Source organism: Camelus ferus, chromosome X (assembly GCF_009834535.1).
Source record: "Camelus ferus isolate YT-003-E chromosome X, BCGSAC_Cfer_1.0, whole genome shotgun sequence".
Lineage (NCBI taxonomy): Eukaryota > Metazoa > Chordata > Mammalia > Artiodactyla > Camelidae > Camelus > Camelus ferus.
The window spans coordinates 3,572,867-3,592,203 of record NC_045732.1 but is presented as its reverse complement, the minus strand read 5'-3'; the positions used below and the strand labels follow the sequence as shown (position 1 = coordinate 3,592,203).

Sequence of the window (19,337 nt, the reverse complement as noted above, 5' to 3'; positions counted from 1 at the left end):
ATGTTGAGGTAAATTGTCTGGAGCATATGGAGCAGGAAACAGTAGTCAATAGTGCAGGAGTAGTAAATAGTTAAACTGGAAAGAGGGAAGAGTCAGGTCATGAAGGGACTTGGATGCTAAGCTGAAAAGTAGTCTTCATTCCAGGTGAATTATATAGTACAGTCACATAATTCAGTGGCCCCATTTATCATGCCAAATTATAAATTGCATTTCTTTCACTTTGGGAAACCACTTATTTTAAGAGGCATTATCAATTTTAGATGGAATACTGATCCATTAAAATTCATTCCAATACCTGTCCTTCCTTGTCCAAGATGATAATTTTCAACATAGTCAACTTTGAGGCATCTGTTCTTTTCCCCACCATAGCTGGTGTGGAGGACATTCACATTTTGGTGAATAAGGGGGAGGAGGGCAAGAGAGAAGAGATATGTGGATTAGCAAACTGTGAGGCTCTCTACTCTTTCCTCAGCTGTCCCACTATTCCTCAATTCCTCCTCCTCTTCATATGCAGAATGAAATTTCATCAGGGATAGTCACAATCTCACTCAGGAGAACTGAGGCAATCCCAGGTATATGAAGTTTTAGAAAAGAGTGGGCCAAGAATGATATGAATTATTATATTACTGGCTGATTCTGACAGTGTATGCACAATGATTTGTCTACCTCACTGTTTAAGCAAGGGAGATCTTATAGCCAAGGAATATATCCATGAGAATCAACTAATATCCAGCAAATAATAAATCAATAAATATCCATGGGATCAATCAAATATTCATGGGAACCAACAGCTTGAGTAGACCTGGGTGGGTGGGATGGGTGAGGGCTCTCCAAGATCAGTACTATGCCAGTGTGGGTTGTGACTACTGAGAACCCTGCTGGTGCCATCTTCATCAGAAATATTCTTTGTTACATAGCTAAATAGTGGTATAAATAGCCAAATCACTGAATTATAGCATCTAGGTAGGGCTTGATTGTGTATATAATACAAAGGACTGATATAATAGGGTCTCAGCTCTTTTTCACTGGCCCTGACTTCCTTCTTTGTGCTTAGTTAACTGAGATTTGAGCAAGGCTTTGGCTGCCCATCTCCCCTATCTCCCTATGACTAAAACACTCTCTTCTGTGACACTGACCCTATGTAATCCACATGATTTCTGCTGTGTTGTAGGATAAAAGAGATTTAAAAAATAAACCTCTTACCTTCTAGGTGTTTGCTATTAGTCTGCTGGTCTCATTCATAATATTGGTGTGAGGTTGGGGAAACCACATTGTCCCTCAAAATCTTTCTAGCTTTAGAGGTATCTTAGGAAAGAACAAGCCAAGGGTGCTTAGATTGGTCAACACATTACTTTGATACAATGAAAAGAATGTCATGTACGAATTCTTGGTGATGGGCAGTTTTATTCAAAGGAGCTGAAAAGCAAAAAAAAATAAATAAATAAAATCATCTTGCAGATGACATTTGAGATGGAATGTAAATAATTTGTCAGAAAGAGATTTAGGGTGAAGGTGGGTGACTAAGAAGGAAGGACTTCCATGATACCACACTCTTTAACTTCCACCTTTTAGTCTCTTTTGCTTGTGTCTCATCTTCTCCCTAATCTCTTTGTGGCCTGGGGCTCTGACCATTATCATATGCTTTTCTCTATGTACACTCATTCTCTAGGGTGATCTTATACAGTTCCATGTCTTTAAATACCATTTATACACAGGATCTCCTAAATTTATATATCCAGCTCAGTGAGACTTATCCTCTGAACTGCAGACTTATATATTCAGTAACTGCTCAAAATCTCCACTTAGATGTCTGAAAAACATCTCAAAGTCAACTTTTCCAAAACTGAGTCCCTGATCTCCCCTCTATATCTACCCAAACCACAGCCTTCTTCATCTCTGTTAATGGCTACTCCATTCCTCCAGTTGTTTAGTCCAAAAATATTGGAGCCACCATGACTTCTCTATTTCTTTCACATTCCACTTCCAATTGGTGAGAAAATCCTGGGGCTTTTCAGGAAATTATAAAGATCAGGGAGGAAATAAATAAAATAGAGATTTAAAAAACCATAGAAAAAGATCAATCAAACCAAAAGCTGGTTTTTTGAAAAAATAAATAAAATTGAAAAACCTCTGGCCAAACTCACAAAGAAGAAAAAAGAGAGAGCACAAATTAGCAAAATAAGAAAGGAAAATGGAGAAATTACAACAAATAAAATAGAAATACAGAATATCATATGAGAATATTATGAAAAACTATATGGAACCAAACTGGATAACCTAGAGGAGATGGACAAGTTTCTGGAAACATACAGTCCACCAAGGCTGAATCAAGAAGAATCTGAACACTTGAACAAACCGATCACTAGAAAGGAAATCGAAATAGAAATAAAAAACCTCCCTACAAATAAAAGTCCAGGACCAGACGGCTTCATTGGGGAATTCTACCAAACATACAAAGAAGAACTCATACCAGTCCTTCTCAAACTCTTCCTTCAAATTATATCCAAAATTCAAAGTCTTCTTACCACCTCTGTTGTTACCTTTCAGATACTGTCAGCTCACACCTGGGTTCTTGTAATACCCTAACTGGTATCACTGATTCTGTGTATAGCCTGTACTCAAAACATTAGAGAGATTCTTTAAAAAAAGTAAATCAGGTTCATTACCTGCTCAAAATCTGCGGCTCTGTAGACATCGAGATACATCACCCAGGTTCCCTTTCACTGACAGACTTACTACCCCAGCTTCAGTTGTCATCCTTGTTTAAGGGTTGCCTCAGCTGAAGAAAACAGCCTTGTCGAAGGTCACATCCTTTCCCAGAGTAGCCTATATATAATGATTGATCAGTGTTTGAGTTTGTGGCTGACACTGTCATTGAATCTTTATCAGAGCCTGACTTCTCCCTTGTTGCTCCTGCTTCTTTCTCATTTCCTCTGCAGGTACTGACCCTAAAGGCATTGCTTAATAAATTTTCTGAGGGATTAACTTTGTTTTGAGTTTTCTTCCTGGGGAACCCAACGTGTGACAGGTTCTTCATTTCATACAGAGTCCCTACAATGCATTACAAGGCCTTTATGACTTAGTTCCTTATTACCTCTCTGACTTTTCCTATGTCTCTCATCCTCACTTATGTAGCTCTAGACAAAGTAGCCTTCTCAGTCTTTGAACACACCAATGACCTAACTGAGGGCCTTTCTTCTAACAGCTCCTTTTGCCTGGAACACTCTTTTCCTAGCTATATGCTTGGCTAACTCCTTGACTTCCTTTATTTATTTGCTCAATTATCACCTTCTCCATGAAGTCTATCCAAATCGCCCTATTTAATATTGCAACCCACTGCTCCTCTTACCCTATTCTAATTTTCTTTTTATTCAAGCCAAACAAAATGTTCACAATGTCACTTCCTGACATCCATGTAATTTATTTACTTATTATGTTTATTGTTTATTGCTAAGCTCCTCTTGTTTACATGTAAGCTCCATGAGGACAGAGATCACTGACTATTTTATTTACTGAAATATCCCAAGTTCCTAGTTATAGTGCCTGGAACAAAATAGGTGCTAATTAAATTTGTTGAATAAATAACAGTAGGAACAAAGTGTTTATTGCTAGACGGTGACAGAGATGGAAGAATAGGAAAACCACAGCTATAAATCTAATTCTCCCTTGGTTCTCTTGCTTATTTCCCATTTCTTTAAGCAAATGTTAGCAAAAAATAATAATTAAAATAGCACTTGGAATCAGGAGACTTAGGTTCACGTCCAGCACTCTTACTAGCTGTGTGACCCTTATATCCTTTTTGTCTCTAAGCTTGATTTCCTTGTCTATAAAATGAAGATAGTAACACTTAGCACACAGTATACTGCAAAGATTAATATGTATCTGTTACATACTAGGTATTCAAGAATGCTTTTTGCCCACCCATCACCCTCTAGTGATGAATGATATAAACGAAATGGCTCGAATGTATTGTAGTGTATGCTTGATCCTAGAGGTGAAATTAAGGGACTAAGAAGTCACTGATTAAATGGAAACAGGGCAGATTTCTTTCCCAACCCCAAATTCAGGATCAGGGACACAATTGAAAAAATATACAAACATGTTGTCTGTAATATACTTTGATGTCCAAAAAGAAAAAAAAAAATACCAGGGAACAATAGTGACACAGTCAGCTGTATAAAACAGTAGAGAAAAATAATGAGCCTCAATATTAAACACATGACTGAATTAGTAATGACTAATAAATTGTTTCAGCTGTATTAGCCTTTCAACTTTTCTCTCTAGATCACTCTTCCTTCAAATTGTTGCACAAGTTGACTTCTCATCATTCAGTTATCTGCTCAATTATTCACTCAGGCCTTTTTCTGACAAGCCCTAGCTTGTAACTAAGCTCCCTTAAGTAGCTCCCTTATTTCAGTTGCTCTCTATCCCATTGCTTTCCTTTGTTATCTTCATACAACTTATCATTCCCAGAAATTATATAGGTTATTTGTCTACATCTTTGTTGTCTTTTTCCCTCTATGAGAATGTAAGCTCTTTAAAAGTATGGAACTTATTTATCTCCTTCATTACGCTTAGCCAAATTCATCAAAAAGCAGTTGAATAAATGAATGATTGAATCTACAAAATAGGATAACACCCTGCCCTCCTAGCCACCCAGAAATGTTATGAAGATTAATCAGCTCTCTGGAAAAGCTCTTAGTAGGAAAGGAAGGAGCTATGTACATCCTAAGAATTATTTAAACTCAAATTTCAACAATAGAATTTCTGATTCCTCTTGGGAACCAGATGGAATTCATCTTTGTTAAGTACCTGCACTGCACTATTATATCCTAAGGATATTGTTTCTCATTTAGTTCTTAATAGAACCAAATAAAGTAAGGATTATTACCTGCACTAGTAGGCTTAAAAAAGATTAAGTCACTAGTCCAAAATTACAGGGCTAGTGGAGCCTGGAATTAATGCCCATTCTATTGATCTCATTATCTCTCCTATTCTATACTCTTTTGGAGCTCTCAGATTCATGCTTCTTAGGCAAAGTTCAAGCATACTATCTCCAAGGTGGAAACTAGCCTATTTGAAAACTGTGAAGGAAGAAAATAGAGCTTTGTTAGCTTTTTGGTTTCTTTGTTGTTACCAGTTGCCTGAAATCCTAGTTGAAAGAGATTTGGGAATTTGGATATTTGTAGGATTAGAAAAGCCGAATTATTTACCCCAAACTAAGCTTTGTGAGAGCAAGGGCAAGGAGATGGCAGACTTACCAGGAAATATGATTGGAGTCAAGAAAAGCTTAATTTCCTAGACCAGTGTTTCCCAATCAGTATTGATGATGATGATCAGACTCATCTGGAATGTCTAGTAGAGGGTTTTCCAGGTCCCTGTACTCCCCTGTCAAGAGACTTTGATTTATTACAACTAAGGTGAGGCTCAGGAACTTATATTTTAGCAAGTAGCCCAGGTAAATTCATTATCAGGTAAGTTAAGGAAATAACAATTCTGGCCTCACTCAATTGGCACATTTACTAGTCAGTGATTCTCAATGTGGGGTCCCAGGACCAACAGTATCAGTTTCCTGTGAGAACTTGTTAGAATATATAATTCCTTGGATTCCACCCCAGACTTACTAAATTAGAATTTCTGTTAGTGGGCCTCAGCAATCTATATTTTAACAAGTTCTTCAGGTGATTTTAATATGTGCTAAAGTTTGGGAACTACTGTATTAAGGAAACTGCAATCCTGGCCAACAACAGCAAAAACTGATTATTTAAACCCAGAACAACTGGCAAAACTGTTCATCCAAAAGAAAGTGTATCCACCCAAGATATGTCTCCAAGGGAGACCCTCTTAGAGAACAAAAAGAGGCTGGCTGACCAGAAGACTCATTCTACTGCCAGAGCAGAGGCCTTGTCTAACAGGTTATGACATATGCTTTGAAACAGAAACTACTGTGTATTGTTTCCTATTTCTTGTCTTCTTCAAGTGGTACTTTTTATTAAACTTCTTTGGTTATTTTTTTTGCAATTGTATGCAGCATATGTTGGAGTGAAGAGTAGTTTATAATTTAACTACAGGTAACCAGACTGCTAGGATGATGGATCTGAAGATGTCACATATCAATTAGAGATCCTAAACTTAATGTTAAATACAGTAACTGGATAAGACATTAGGTTTTTTCCCCTTTGAAGACATAAATTCACTACATGTAGATGTTAGCATTTTTTTTTAAAGTGGATATGTGGGAAGAAAGGTGTCCATGGATGCTCAATACCCAAAGGAAGAAGCTATACTAGACATTTGTGATTGTTTCATGGCATTCACTCCTCATGTATTTGATTTCACTAGGAATTCTTTTGGCTCTAGGGAGACATATCTTAGCGGTCAGGGATAGAACACATATCCTGGCTAAGTCAATCAGTGCATTTCATTTATAGGATTTCAGTGACTGGTCCAGGTATGTGACCTAAGCCAGTTAGGAATGCATCACAGGATATAGATTATTTATCTTTCCTTATACTGGAGCTGCTGTAGCCTGGGACTGCTGGTCTAATTCTTCTACCATGAGGAAAGGCAGCCTGAGAATGAAACTGACATACAGAAGAGGGAAAATCCTAACGAATCAGACACTGAGCCTGAGTGCCAATCAAACTGAGCCTGAAGCCCATCTAACCTCTGGATTATTTTAGTTACATGTATCAATAATGCTTGGTAACTGTTTAAATCTTAAACAAATGGGTTTCTTGTTATATGCAGAAAATCATTCTGTTATAAAAGGCAAATAAATTTGCATACAGCAGTAGACGTCAATGCAAGCTGGAATAAAAAAGATTGTTCATTTTTGAATTACTGATTATATTACCTTAATTTTCCCCACAGCTTCAATTTATAGTTGATTCTCCCTTTAACTCCCCTCAATAAAAATATACTGGCTTCTGTCAGAGTTCCTTCCACAAAATTAATCACGTTTATACACATTTCACATTCTACTAGTCAGAAAAATTTGCCTGGCAGAAATGGTGGGTTTACAGGGACATGTAAATTTTATTAGGTTGGGGCCTAAAGATCTGAATTAATCATACCTCCTTCCCTTCCAGATTCTGAACCAACTAAAATACATACACAGGAATAAAAGAGGGATTAAAATATCAGCTTTAATATATTGTTAAGTGAAAAAGCAAAATTCAGAACAGCATGTATAGTATGCCACAATTTGTATTAAAAATTGATATACACATACATAATATACTTGTAAATACATGGATTATCTCTGGAAAAATACATAGTAACTGGTAAGAGTGGTTACCTTTGGAAAGTAGGACTGGGTGACTGAAGTCAAAGGTGGGAAGGAAGGGAGGAGACTTACTTTATATACTCTCTATCTCTTTGTACTGCTTGATTCTTACCAGAGGCATGTGTTTTTGTCCAAAAATGATTTATATATTAAAAATTTTAAAATAATAAAAATAGATACCTGCTTTATTGCTGCCAGATCTGGACTGGAGAACATGTTTTGGACCTAAGCCTGAAATGAACTTCTACCCCTACTGTAAAGACAATGGGTCCCCCAACCTAAGAGAGAGAGAGAGGTCTACAGAGTAGATGCTTACCCAGCCATGTAGTGAAGGACTGTAATCTTTCCTATACCTTGCTCTGAGAAATAAGCTCAAGAGTCAAGAGGGACCTAGGTTGCATATCCATAAATAACACTTTTCTCAATTTCACTAAGATATTTATCTTCCCATATGGGAGACTGAATGAGTGACTAGTGGAGATGTGTAGAAATTTTCTTCCAAATAGTTTTGAGAGGCACAGGTCCCTTCTTTTCCTTGAGTTAGGAACATGGAGAGAGGTAAAGGATAGATCCTATCACACCTTTATACATTTTCATTCTCTTAAGCCACAATGGCCAACACCCAAGACAAACAGGGCTTGGCTGTCCCATTTGGGGGAGACCAGCAGTATCTTAGGAATGTCAGGCTCCCACTTGTGTAAGACTGGTGATCAGTTCTGCTTTTGCCCCAGAAGGCTCTGAAATACGTCAGAATAGAACACTAATTAACTCCAAGGCTACATTATGCCCCAGGCTGAAAACTCACTCACTATTTATCCCCAATTTATAATTATGTCCAGCCACATTATCTGACATAGTTTACAGAGATTAAGCCCTCAAAATAGCATTAAAATACTCCAAATAATACAATATCAATAATATAATGAAAACACCTTAATTTGAACTATATGAAACCCACGCCAACTATTAAACTCCAAGGGAAAAATGGATGTCCCAAATTAAATTTCTATTTTAAAGTCCAAAGGAATTAAAGTCCAAAATTCTGCCTTTCCCAATTTCTTATTTTCCTGATGTCAGCCATACAGATCTCACAAACATGTCTGGACAGACATGGGGTTCCTTCAGCAGCTGTAGCCTGGGCTGTCTTCCTCTTGATTGGTGTATGTCCTTCAGAACTTCAGGAGTTGAATTAATCTAACCCCACAATTGCATGTCATACATATATGCCATACATTAAGAGTCCACAGGGTCAACAGGACATAAGATTATCACAGTATCAGCCTCACATCAAAAAATTAGAAAGGACACTAACACTCAGCCACTAAGACAGATATCTCAAGCAAATTTATTTCCTCATGACCTAGTACAATGGGTAATACAGACCTACATTGCTCTTGTCACTCAAATATCTCAGCAGAGACTTAGTGGCATCAAAAGGAAGAAAAGTAGACAGAGAAAACATGAGAGAAGGTAATATCTTCTTGGTTTCATCCTCAGCAGGATGCCAGTCTGTCTGTGACAATAGTCTGGACTCCATGATCTGTGAACTTAAACTAATTTGGAAGATTTTCCCAAGTAGTTGATTGTACTTTCATGAGTCCCAGCCCCAAATCTGCAGAAGTCCAAGGCCCATCTGTTACTGATAATGGAGCTTTTTTCAGAAACCCAGTGAGAAAGCATTGGCTTTGGATAGGTGCTTCTCTCTAAAATCTTGCTTATTTTTCAATCTTTCTTTCCTAGGCTTTGGTTAACCTTCACTAATGCCTTCAATAATGGAAGATACAAGGCCCATTCCATTATTTATTTTTCTGCTGAAGTAGGGCTCACCTACTACTTAAGTCCAACCAAGAAACAGGATAAAGTTGAAAAACAAAACACTAACAAACATCTATTAGATTTCTACCTACCAATGCCAGCACTTAGAACATTATTAATCACTTAGAACATCATTAAGCCTATTGATCATCTAGCATTGATTCTAATCTATGTGTTTCACAGTCCTGCTAGGACATAATAAATGAGCTCACCAGTTCCTATAAGGAAGCGCAGCCTATTTTCAGCCTTTCTCAGTTTTAGCAAAGCCTTGCTCATGTGCTGGGACTCAGAAGTCCTCTAAGAGTCAAATCTAAAACCTAATCTAAAAATTTTCAGAGAGCCTGGCCTAATGCTCCATTGGGCTGGGAAAGCTCTCTTGTGCTAAAATCTGCCTGCACAGCCTGTGTCTGTAAAAACCCACTCCATGTCTGCAGGTACCAGCCAGAGCTATTGCAGACAACAGAGATCCTCATGCTACTGATGACCAACAAAGATTTCTCTGCTTACAGTTTGGTTCCCAAATGCTTGCCCTCTTATCAATTTTGTAAAGTTTCTCAGCCAGCCTATGCTTATGTTCTAAAATGCAAAATAACTACCCTTTTGATTTTGAGCCAAATAGTTACGAGTAATACACCTCTTTTGAGCAATAGGTATAAGAATCAGAAGGGGAGCCAAATTTAGCCTTACTTTTAGTACAGTTAGAATTTAAAATGCAACTTGGGCAGGAGACCAAAATGAGTTTTCCTACTACTCCCCTAATCAGACTTTTGAAGCTACCTAAGGGGAGAGTTGAGGATGCAAAGACACTTACCCAGCTAGCCACACTGAATATCTCAGGAACCTTTACACTTCAGTGAGTGCGGATTGTCCAAATGCCCAAGAGAATGAGGCAAGAGGTGTACAGCCACCTTTAAAATATTAACACCACTGAAGATAAAAATATGGGCCCATGGGTGTCAGACTTCACCCTTCTCGCTAATTAAATAAGTCAATCATCCTACTGTGGGGAGAAACTAGTAAAAAGGCTGGAGATATGGGCAAAAAAAATCTCATCCAAAAATGTCTAAGAGGGCGGAAGTTCCAATTTTTTTTTACCAGACAAAAGCAAGAAAAAAGGGAGAGGATAGTTGTTACAAATTGTAAAGCCATCAAGACTTTTTGTGTGTACAGATTTTACGAAGTCTCACATATTTGGCAAATTTCAAAATGACCTCTAAGATGTTTTTACTAAATCATAAACATAGATATGGAAATCATCATCAAATTTGATGAAGTACACAGAGGGTTTTGCTTCCACCTGATGAATGACCATGCCAGTTCTCTTGGAGCCATCCTCTTTGGCATATTCCACCTGTTTGCCTACAAGGCTGTCTATAACTTCTCCTGGCTCCCTCTCTGTGAGAGGAGAACCACTAGAATCTGGAAGGATGCGTAGATCACCGTCTTTATAATCATCTAAGAGCTGGTACATATATAATACAGGATCTTTCTCATAGGTAATGTAAAACCACGTATTCATGACAGGTGCCTGAGCTAAGACCATGCCCCTCCATTCATTTTTGGAGCCTTCCTCTGTCTCAAAAATATGTTCCACTGCTTTGCCAATCATAATTTCTGTTAAGTGTGTATCACTGATTCTAGATGATGCAACTCTATTAGGAAGGACTTCAAGTGATGACACTCTTTCATCTCTGTGAAGTTCCAATCCATAAACACAGTCAAAGCCATCATATTTGATAAGATACAGAGAGGGATTTACAGGTACCTGATCCAAAACAGTTCCCTTCCACTGTGTTAGAGGTTCATTTCCGTCTTTCCATCCGTGCCGAATCCTGCAGCCCACGATGTTCCTCTGAAGCTGGGAGGTGGGCCTGCTTCTATGCTTCTTGTGTGTAGCCTTTCTCTTCATCACGGTAACAGACACACTGGCATGTCCTGCGTCTGTCCTGGACCGCTGCCCTGCTGCTGCCTTTTCGAATGGGGTCTTCATGCCTGCGAGGAGCAGAGTAGCAAGGCGGGACAAGAAAAGAAATCAAGAAAAAATAAATTCAATGCATGGCACGGTGAACTTTTTCTCCTAATTAGAGCACTTCGTGCACCCGCGCCTAAGTTTCTCCTGAAAGCTATACAGGAAAGCTGGAAATCATGGCATCCTGGCTGCGTGCCTGCAGTAACCTTCCTCCCCAGCTAGTTCCGGCTACGCTAGAGCGAGGGAGTTGCGGTTAGGGCCAAAGAAATAGAGGGCACCCCCCACCCCCAATTCCTCCCGCCTGGAGTCCAACACTGTCCAGGCCGGGGGGCACAGACTCCCCCAGGCCGGGGATTGCGGGCCTCACGTGCCCAAATTGGACACCTCGCTGCTGCCTCCGCGGTGAGCCTGTGTAGAAGGAAGATCAGCAGATGACGGACGAGCCAGGTGCTTGCAAGAGCTGGAAAGGATGATCCTTAGGTGAGAAGCTTGTCAAGCAGGAGAGGGAGCAGGCGAAGAGGATCGCGGCAGTGTTTCCAGCACTAGGATTGCGGGCCCTCCGTTTCCCGTTGGCGGCCGCCACGGCGGCCGCTCTGCCACTTTGGGATCCCACTAGCCGCTGCCACCTCCGCAGTCTCCTCCTTCTTTTTCGTAGAGCACAGCTTCCTGCCAGGAGAGAGGCCTCCCCTTCCTGCCCAGCACAGCGCACCACCCCCCACCACTCGCCACACACCCCTCCTTGTCTACATCTCTCAAGTCAGCCACTGCCTTCGGCTTGGGAGGCGCTCTTTGGTTCCCGGCCCTGCCCCTTTCCAAAATCTGGAGCCGCCTGGCTCACAGATCCCCTCCCAAACCGCTTAGCGCCCCTTCTCCAGTTCTGGGCCCCCAGGATCCCCACCCCCACCCCCAAGCCCACCTCAGTTTTCCTGCCCTGTCTGCTTTGCATCCTCCGGGAATTTGCCCTTTCCTTTCCTCCTTGACATTCTGTAGTTATTCTTTAAATACAGAAACCTGCCTTTCCTGTAATTTAAGAGGATTTGTGGTGGGACAAGAGAAATGCGCTAGTGCTCACACTTTGTCATCTTGACCAAGAATCTGTAATTTTTACTGACTAGTCATTCCTGGACTTGTTGAGGATAACTTTTCTTTCTTTGTTTTTTTTTTTTTTTTCCTCTTTTATTTTTTCATCCATTGCAAAGGAATTGTATGGACAGTGTGGGCACGGTGTAAAATTCAGCGAATGTCATGAAGAAGAAAATAATCAATTGTAAGCCCACCTCCCATTCCTCAGGGCTCATTGCAAAATATTAACATTTTCCAATGTCTTCTTAATTAGCTCTTACAAAGCTGGGATAATTTTGCATATGAGTTTTCATGGTATTCCTTATAGAATAAGTATTCACTTAGGTCATTAGATATTGCCTGAACATGTTTTGTAGTGGCTTCATTAAAATCAGCATAAGAATATTTTCACAGTTTAAACATTTCCTCCCATCTTCAGATGTTTAGTTTAAAAAAAATACTTATAAAATGATGCTTGCCCACCAATGAATAATCTGTTCTCTTGAACAGAATAATCTAAATGCAAATTTACACTCAAAACAATTACTATAACAGGAATTTACTATAGCGACACTGTGAGATCATAAATCTACCAAGAAAGACTTATTTTAGAAGTGATTCAACCATTTTATTTATTTATTTTTTCATTACAGCCATCCTGGTGGGTGGCTTATTGTGGTTTTAATTTGCATTTCCTTAATGACTAATGATGATGAACATCTTTTCAAATGCTTGTTTGACATTTGTATATCTTCTTCAGAGAAACGTCTATTTGAGTTATTTGTTCATTTTTAGATTGTTTGTCATTGTTGTATTTGTAAGTGTTCTTTATAAATTCTGGTTGTGAGACCCCAGTCAGATATATTATTTGAAAATATTTTCTCCCTTTCTGTGGGTTGTCTTTTTACTTTTTAAAAAATTAAGGCATAGTAGATTTACAATATTATATTAGTTTCAAATGTACAACGTAGAGATTCAATATTTTTATAGGTTATATTCCATTTAAAGTTATTACAAAATAATGGCTCTATTTCCTTGTACTGTACAATATATCTTGTTGATTATTTATTTTGTATATAGTAATTTGTCTCTCTTAACCTCCTACCCTTATCTTGTCCCTCCCTGCTCCCCTCTCCTTATGGGTAACCTCTAGTTGGTTCTCTATATCTGTGAGTCTGTTTCTGTTTTGTTATATTCATTCATTTTATTTTTTAGATTCCACATATAAGTGATAACAGAGTATTTGTCTTTGTCTGACTTATTTCACAAAGCAAGTCATTGTTCAAATGGCAGAAATTGTATTCTTTTAATGGCTGAGTAATAGCTCATTGAGTGTGTGTGTGTATATATATATATATATATGTCACATCTACTTTGTCCATTTCTCTGTTAATGGACACATAGATTGCTTCCATATCTTGTCTATTGTAAATAATGTTGCTATGAACATTGGGGTGCAGGTATCTTTTCAAATTAGTGTTTTCATTTCCTTTGGATATATATCCACAAGTGAAATTGCTAGTTCATATACTAGTTCTTTTTAGTTTTTTGAGGAACCTCCATACTGTTTTCCATAGTGTCTGCACCAATTTACATTCCCTCCAACAGTGTACCAGGATTCCCTTTTCTCCACATTCTTGCCAACCTTTGTTATTTATAAATTTTTTGATGAAAGTTATTCTGACAGATGTGATGTGATATTTCATTGTTCTTTTAATTATCAAGATAATTTTATTATTTCCCATTGGCATTCTCACAGCACCATGTACAGATTCCTGTTTAAAGAATTACTGTTCTTTAATTTGCCTGTTTATATATGTCCTCTTTAGAATTCTTGTGCTTGAATTCTTTGAAAATAAAGATGTAGTTTACTTCTTCAGTTTTAAGATCTTAAATCATCTTTTTGAATCAATGAATAATACAATCCAAAATCTTTAGCTAGGCATTCACATTCTTGCCATGACCATAATTATGTTTCTAGCTATACCTCCCCTCAGTGCTATGTATTAATACCCTATGTACTAATCAATAGGAGCTACTTGCAAGCCCCGGACTATTCCATGGTTTGTCTTATTTTCAGCTTTCTTCTCCCTGAGTTCTCTCTGCCATCAATACACATGAATTTACAGATTCTACTAACACATTAGCATCAGATTGATTTTTCACTTGTTTAAGAAGTTTTTCTTAACATTCAAAGTTTACTAAGCTCCTACAAAACTCTGTTTTACTTCCATCCCAATGATCATTGCATTCCGTTTTGTGATACTGCATTTTCTTGTCCCTGCTGATGTATTAGTGATAGATATTACTTTTCCAGAAAATCAAGATAATATTTTAGTTAAATATTGAATTCAGCATGAAATACTATACTGAAGGTCATGTTTCCCCATATGTAGCTCTTATGATCACCCAATCAGAGGACATTATGATTTAATTCACATTCTTCTGTAGTAAATTACCATGATATCTATTCAAGGTGGTCCCAAGTGGATACAGGGTTACTACTTACCTCCCATGTTCTTAATATGTTAATCTCTTTGTTTAGATTTCTCTGATTTTTTTCTGTTTCTTTTTCCAAATAGGCTTTATTTGCATCAGAAGTTTCTCCTGCAAAAGAATTATAAATTTGAACACTAGAAAAGCAAATGTAGTACATTTCAGATACCTCAAAAAGAGCTAAGGGAGACAAACAGTAAAGAGAGTGGAGATGCCAGTGACTTTCCTTGGGAACACTAACTCAAATCAAAGAGTTAACCCAAAAATAGAGTTCTTGAATTTGGAAAATGTAATCCATTATCTGAGAAATCTGGTACTGACATTGTATGTAACCTGGTCAATATTTGGAAGTGAATTTTGCTTCATATTTAATTTTGAAATGTTAGCCCTCAGTTTTCCTATGGCATTATTTTTATTATTTTTCATTGAAGCTTAGTTGATTTACAAAATTATATTAGTTTAAGGTGTACAGTACAGTAATTCAGTATTGTTATAGATAATACTCTCCTAAAAGTCACTACAAAATAATGGCTGTAATTCTCTACGCTTGTTGCTTATCTATTTTATATACAGCAATTTGTAATCTCTTAATCTTATACACCTATCATGCTCCTCTTCCATCCGTCTCCCCACTGGTAACCACTAGTTTGTTTAATATCTGTGGGTCTATTTCTGTTTTGCTGTAAACATTCATTTGTTTTATTTTTTAGACTCCCCATATAAGTGATATCATACAGTATTTGTCTTTCTCTGTATGACTTATTTCATTTTAGCATAACATCCTCTAGGTCCATCCAAGTTTGCTGCAAAAAGCAGAATTTCATTTTCTTAGGTTGCTTCCATATCTTGGCTAGTGTAAATAATGATGCTGTGAACACTGGGGCACATGTATCCTTTTGAACTAATGTTTTCATTTTTTCTGGATATGTACCCAGGAGTGGAATTGCTGGATCATATAGTAGTTTTATTTTTAATTTTTTGAGCAACTTCTATACTGATTTCCATAGTGGCTGCACCAATTTGCATTCACAAAAACAGTGTACAAGTGTTCCCTTTTCTCCACATCCTACTCTATGTAGTTATTTGGAAACTTTTTGATGGTAGCCATTCTGACAGGTGTGAAATGTGTTATTTCATTGCTGTTTTGATTTTCATTTCTCTAATAATTAGTGATGATGGGCATTATTTCATGTGCTTGTTAACTATCTCTGTATATTCTCTGGAAAAGTGTCTTTTCATGTCTTCTTCCCATTTTTTGAGTGGATTTTTTTTTTTAATATGGAGTTGTATGAGTTATATATATATGATAATAACCACTTATCAGACATTTAATTTATAATTATTTAGTCTCATTCAGTAGATTGCTTTTTCACATTTCCAATACCTTCTTTTATTGTGCAGAAGTTTTAAGTTTAAATGAGTTCTATTTGTTTAATTTTGCTTTTGTTACTTTGGCTTTAGGACACAGATCCAAAAAAATGTATTGATAAGATTTATGTCAAAGAGTATTCTGCCTATATTCTCTCCTAGGAGTTGCATGGTTTCAGTTCTTATATTTAGATCTTTAATTAATTTTGTGTTTATTTTTGTAAATGGTGTAACAAGTTTTTCTGATTTCATTCTTTTATAAGTAGCTGTCCAGTTTCTCCAGTGCTACTTAGTGAGGAGACTCTCTTTTCTCCATTGTACATTCTTGACTCCTTTGTCATAGATGAACTGACCATAAGTGTGTGGGTCTATTTCTGGGCTCTGTATTCTGTTCCATTGATCTGTGTGTCTGATTTTGTGCCAGTATCATGCTGTTTTGATTACTGTAGCCTTGTAGTATATTCTGAAGTCAAGGAGGTTGAATATTTTCAGCTTTTTTTTTTTTCTCAAGGTTTCTTTGTCAGTTCAGGGTCTATTGTGGTTCCATAGAGATTTTAGGATTATTTGTTCTAGTTCTGTGGAAAGTGTCATGGGTATCCAGGAAATTTATGGAATTCATCTATTAGTTCTAGAAGTTTTTATGTGGAGACTTTAGGGTTTTCTATATATAGTACCATGTGATCTGCAAATAGTGACAGATTCACTTTTTTCATTCCAGTTTGGATCCTGTTTCTTTTTCTTGTCTGATTACTGTGGCTAGCACTTCCAGTACTATGTTAAGAAGTGGTGAGAGAGGGCATCATTTTGTTGCTCCTGAATTTAGGAGAGTCTCCCAGATTTTCACTGTTGAGTATGATGTTAGCTGGGGGTTTATCATACCTGGCTTTCATTATGTTGAGATATGTTCCCTCTATACCAACTTTGATGACAGTTTTTATGATGAATAGATGTTCAAGTTTGTCAAATGCCTTTTCTGCATTGATTGAGAAGATCACGTGTTTTTTAGCCCTCTTTTTTAAAAAAAATTGTTGTTTTACATTGATCAATTTGTGGGTATTGAACCATCCTTACATCCCTGGAATAAATCCCACTTGATCATAATGTAAAATGTTCCTTTTACACATTGTTGAAATCAGTTTGCTAATATTTTATTGAGGATTTTGGTATCTATATACATCAGGGCTGTTGGACCATAAATTTCTTTTTTGTAGTGCATTTTTTCTGGTTTGATATGAGGGTAATGTTGGCCTCACAGAATGAAGTTGGGAATGGTCAGTCCTCTTCAATATTTGGGGACTGGTTTGAGAAGGACGAATATTAGCTCTCCTTTGTATGTTTGTTAGAATTCCCACGTGAAGCAGTCTGATCTTGGATTTTTGTTTGATGGGGATTTTTTTTTTTTCTTATTACAGATTCAATGTCACAACTAGTGATTGTTCTGTTCACAGTATGTTTCTCTTCCTTATTCAGTCTTAGAATGTTGTATGTGTCTGAAATGTGTCTATTTCTTCTAGACTGTCCACTTTGGTGGTATATAACCTTTCATAGTATTCTCTTATAATTTGTTGTATTTCTGTGATATTAATTGTGACTTCTCTTTTATTCTTACCTTGCTTATTTAGGCTCTCTCTTTTTTTCTTGATAGGCCTGGCTAATGGTTTATCAATTTTGTTTTTCTTTTCAAAAAACGAGCTTGGCTTCACTTATCTTTTTATTATTTTTTAATCTCTATTTTATTTATTTCCTCTCTGATCATTATTATTTCTTTTCTTCTGCTGACTTAGGGCTTTTTTAAGTCTTCTTTTTATAATTATTTGGTAGTTTAGGTTGTTAATTGGAGATTTTCCATGTTTGTTGAGGCAGGCCTGTATTGCTGTAAACTTCCCTCTTAGAACTGCTTTTGCTGTATCCCATAGATTTTGTGTTTCCACTTTCATTTGTCTTGGGTATTTTCTGATTTTCTCTTGATTTCTTCATTTATCCACTTTATTTTAGTAGCATGTGGTTTAGTCTCCACTTGTTTGTTTTTTTCCCATTTTTCTTTCTGTAGTAATTTTTAGTTTCATACTGTTGCATTTGAGAAAAAATGTTTAATTTAATTTTAATTTCCTTAAATTTGTTGACTTTTTTTGGCCTATCATGTGACCTATCCTGGAGACTGCTCCATGTGCACTTGAAAAGACTATGTATTCTGTTCTTTTTGGTTGTAATATCCTCTAGATATCTATTAAGTCCACTAGGTCTTTTTTCACTCAAGACCACTGTTGCCTTAATGGCAACTGGATGATCTGTCCATTGATGTCAGTGGGGTGTTAAAATCCCCTACTATTATTACATTGTTTTAAATCTCTCCCTTTATGTCTCTTAGCATTTGCTTTATATACTTAGGTGCTGCCATATTGGGTGCATATATGTAAAAAGGTAGGATCCTCTTCTTGTAGTGATCCGTTTATTGTTACATAGTGTCCTTCTTTGTCTTTTGTTATAGCCTTTGTTTTAAAGTCTATTTTGTCTGACATGAGTATTGCTACCCTTGACTTCTTGTACTTTCCATCCGTATGAAATATCTTTATCCATCCCCTCACTTTCAGTAATGTGTGTATTTCACACCGAAGTGAGTATCTTGTAGGCAGAGTGTTGAAGGGTCTTGTTTAAGTTATTGTTATTGTTTGAGTAAAGGTAAATTTATTTAGACAGATACATACTACATAGAGTGTAGGCTGTTTTAAAAAAAAGGCAAGAGAAAGGCCATGAGATGTGGGGGTTGGGTGCTCAGGTTAAAGTAAAAGTAGATATACACTCCATAGATGGAGTCCAGGCCATCTCCAAAGAGGAGGGAGCAAGAGAGGCTGAGAGTCTTGTTTTTTTTTATCCAATGAGCCATCCTATGTCTTTTGATAGGAACATTTTGTCCATTGGCATATAATTATTGGTAGTGTATTTTCTTAACTTTTATTACTTATATATAGGTTTTTTTTTTTTTGGTTTTTCTCTGTTCATTTCTTCTTTTTTTCCTTCCCATGTGGGTCAATGATTTTCTTTACTAGTATGATTGCATTCTTTTCTTTTTCATTTTTGTGTATCTGTTGTAGGCTTTTAAAAGTTTTGTTTTCTATTGAGTTCATATATGTTGTACCATAATTATTTCTACCTATTTGCAACTGATAGTCATTTAAGTTCTAACACAGTGTAAAAGATCTATATTTTTACTCCCCTTCTCCACATTATGTGTTCAAATGTTATATTGTACATCTTCATGTTTATCCCTTAACATTTTATTGTAAAATTTTTTATTACATATTTCTCTTTCACTTCTACATAGTGGCTTATTTTATTGCA

At 37.0% G+C, this 19,337-nt stretch overlaps 1 protein-coding gene across 2 annotated transcripts; it reads right to left on the bottom strand.

Annotated features, from left to right (window-relative positions):
* Positions 1-7,134: 7,134 nt before the first annotated feature.
* SPIN3 (spindlin family member 3) lies at positions 7,135-11,990 on the bottom strand. Of its 2 annotated transcripts, none has more exons than XM_032476002.1 (2): positions 11,444-11,990; positions 7,135-11,095 (listed from the first exon to the last, which is right to left on the bottom strand). In XM_032476002.1, exon 2 carries the CDS (start codon positions 11,091-11,093, stop codon positions 10,317-10,319), a length of 777 nt encoding a protein of 258 aa, XP_032331893.1. In that variant the 5' UTR covers positions 11,094-11,095; positions 11,444-11,990; the 3' UTR covers positions 7,135-10,316. The 2 variants fall into 2 exon arrangements, with proteins under 2 accessions (XP_032331893.1, XP_006193081.1); XM_006193019.3 differs by having other exon boundaries at positions 11,457-11,989.
* Between the last annotated feature and the right edge of the window lie 7,347 nt (positions 11,991-19,337).

Coding starts and splice junctions, on each gene's coding strand:
- SPIN3 (XM_032476002.1), bottom strand. CDS start 11,093: ATGAAGACCCCATTCGAAAAGGCAGCAGCAGGGCAGCGGTCCAGGACA.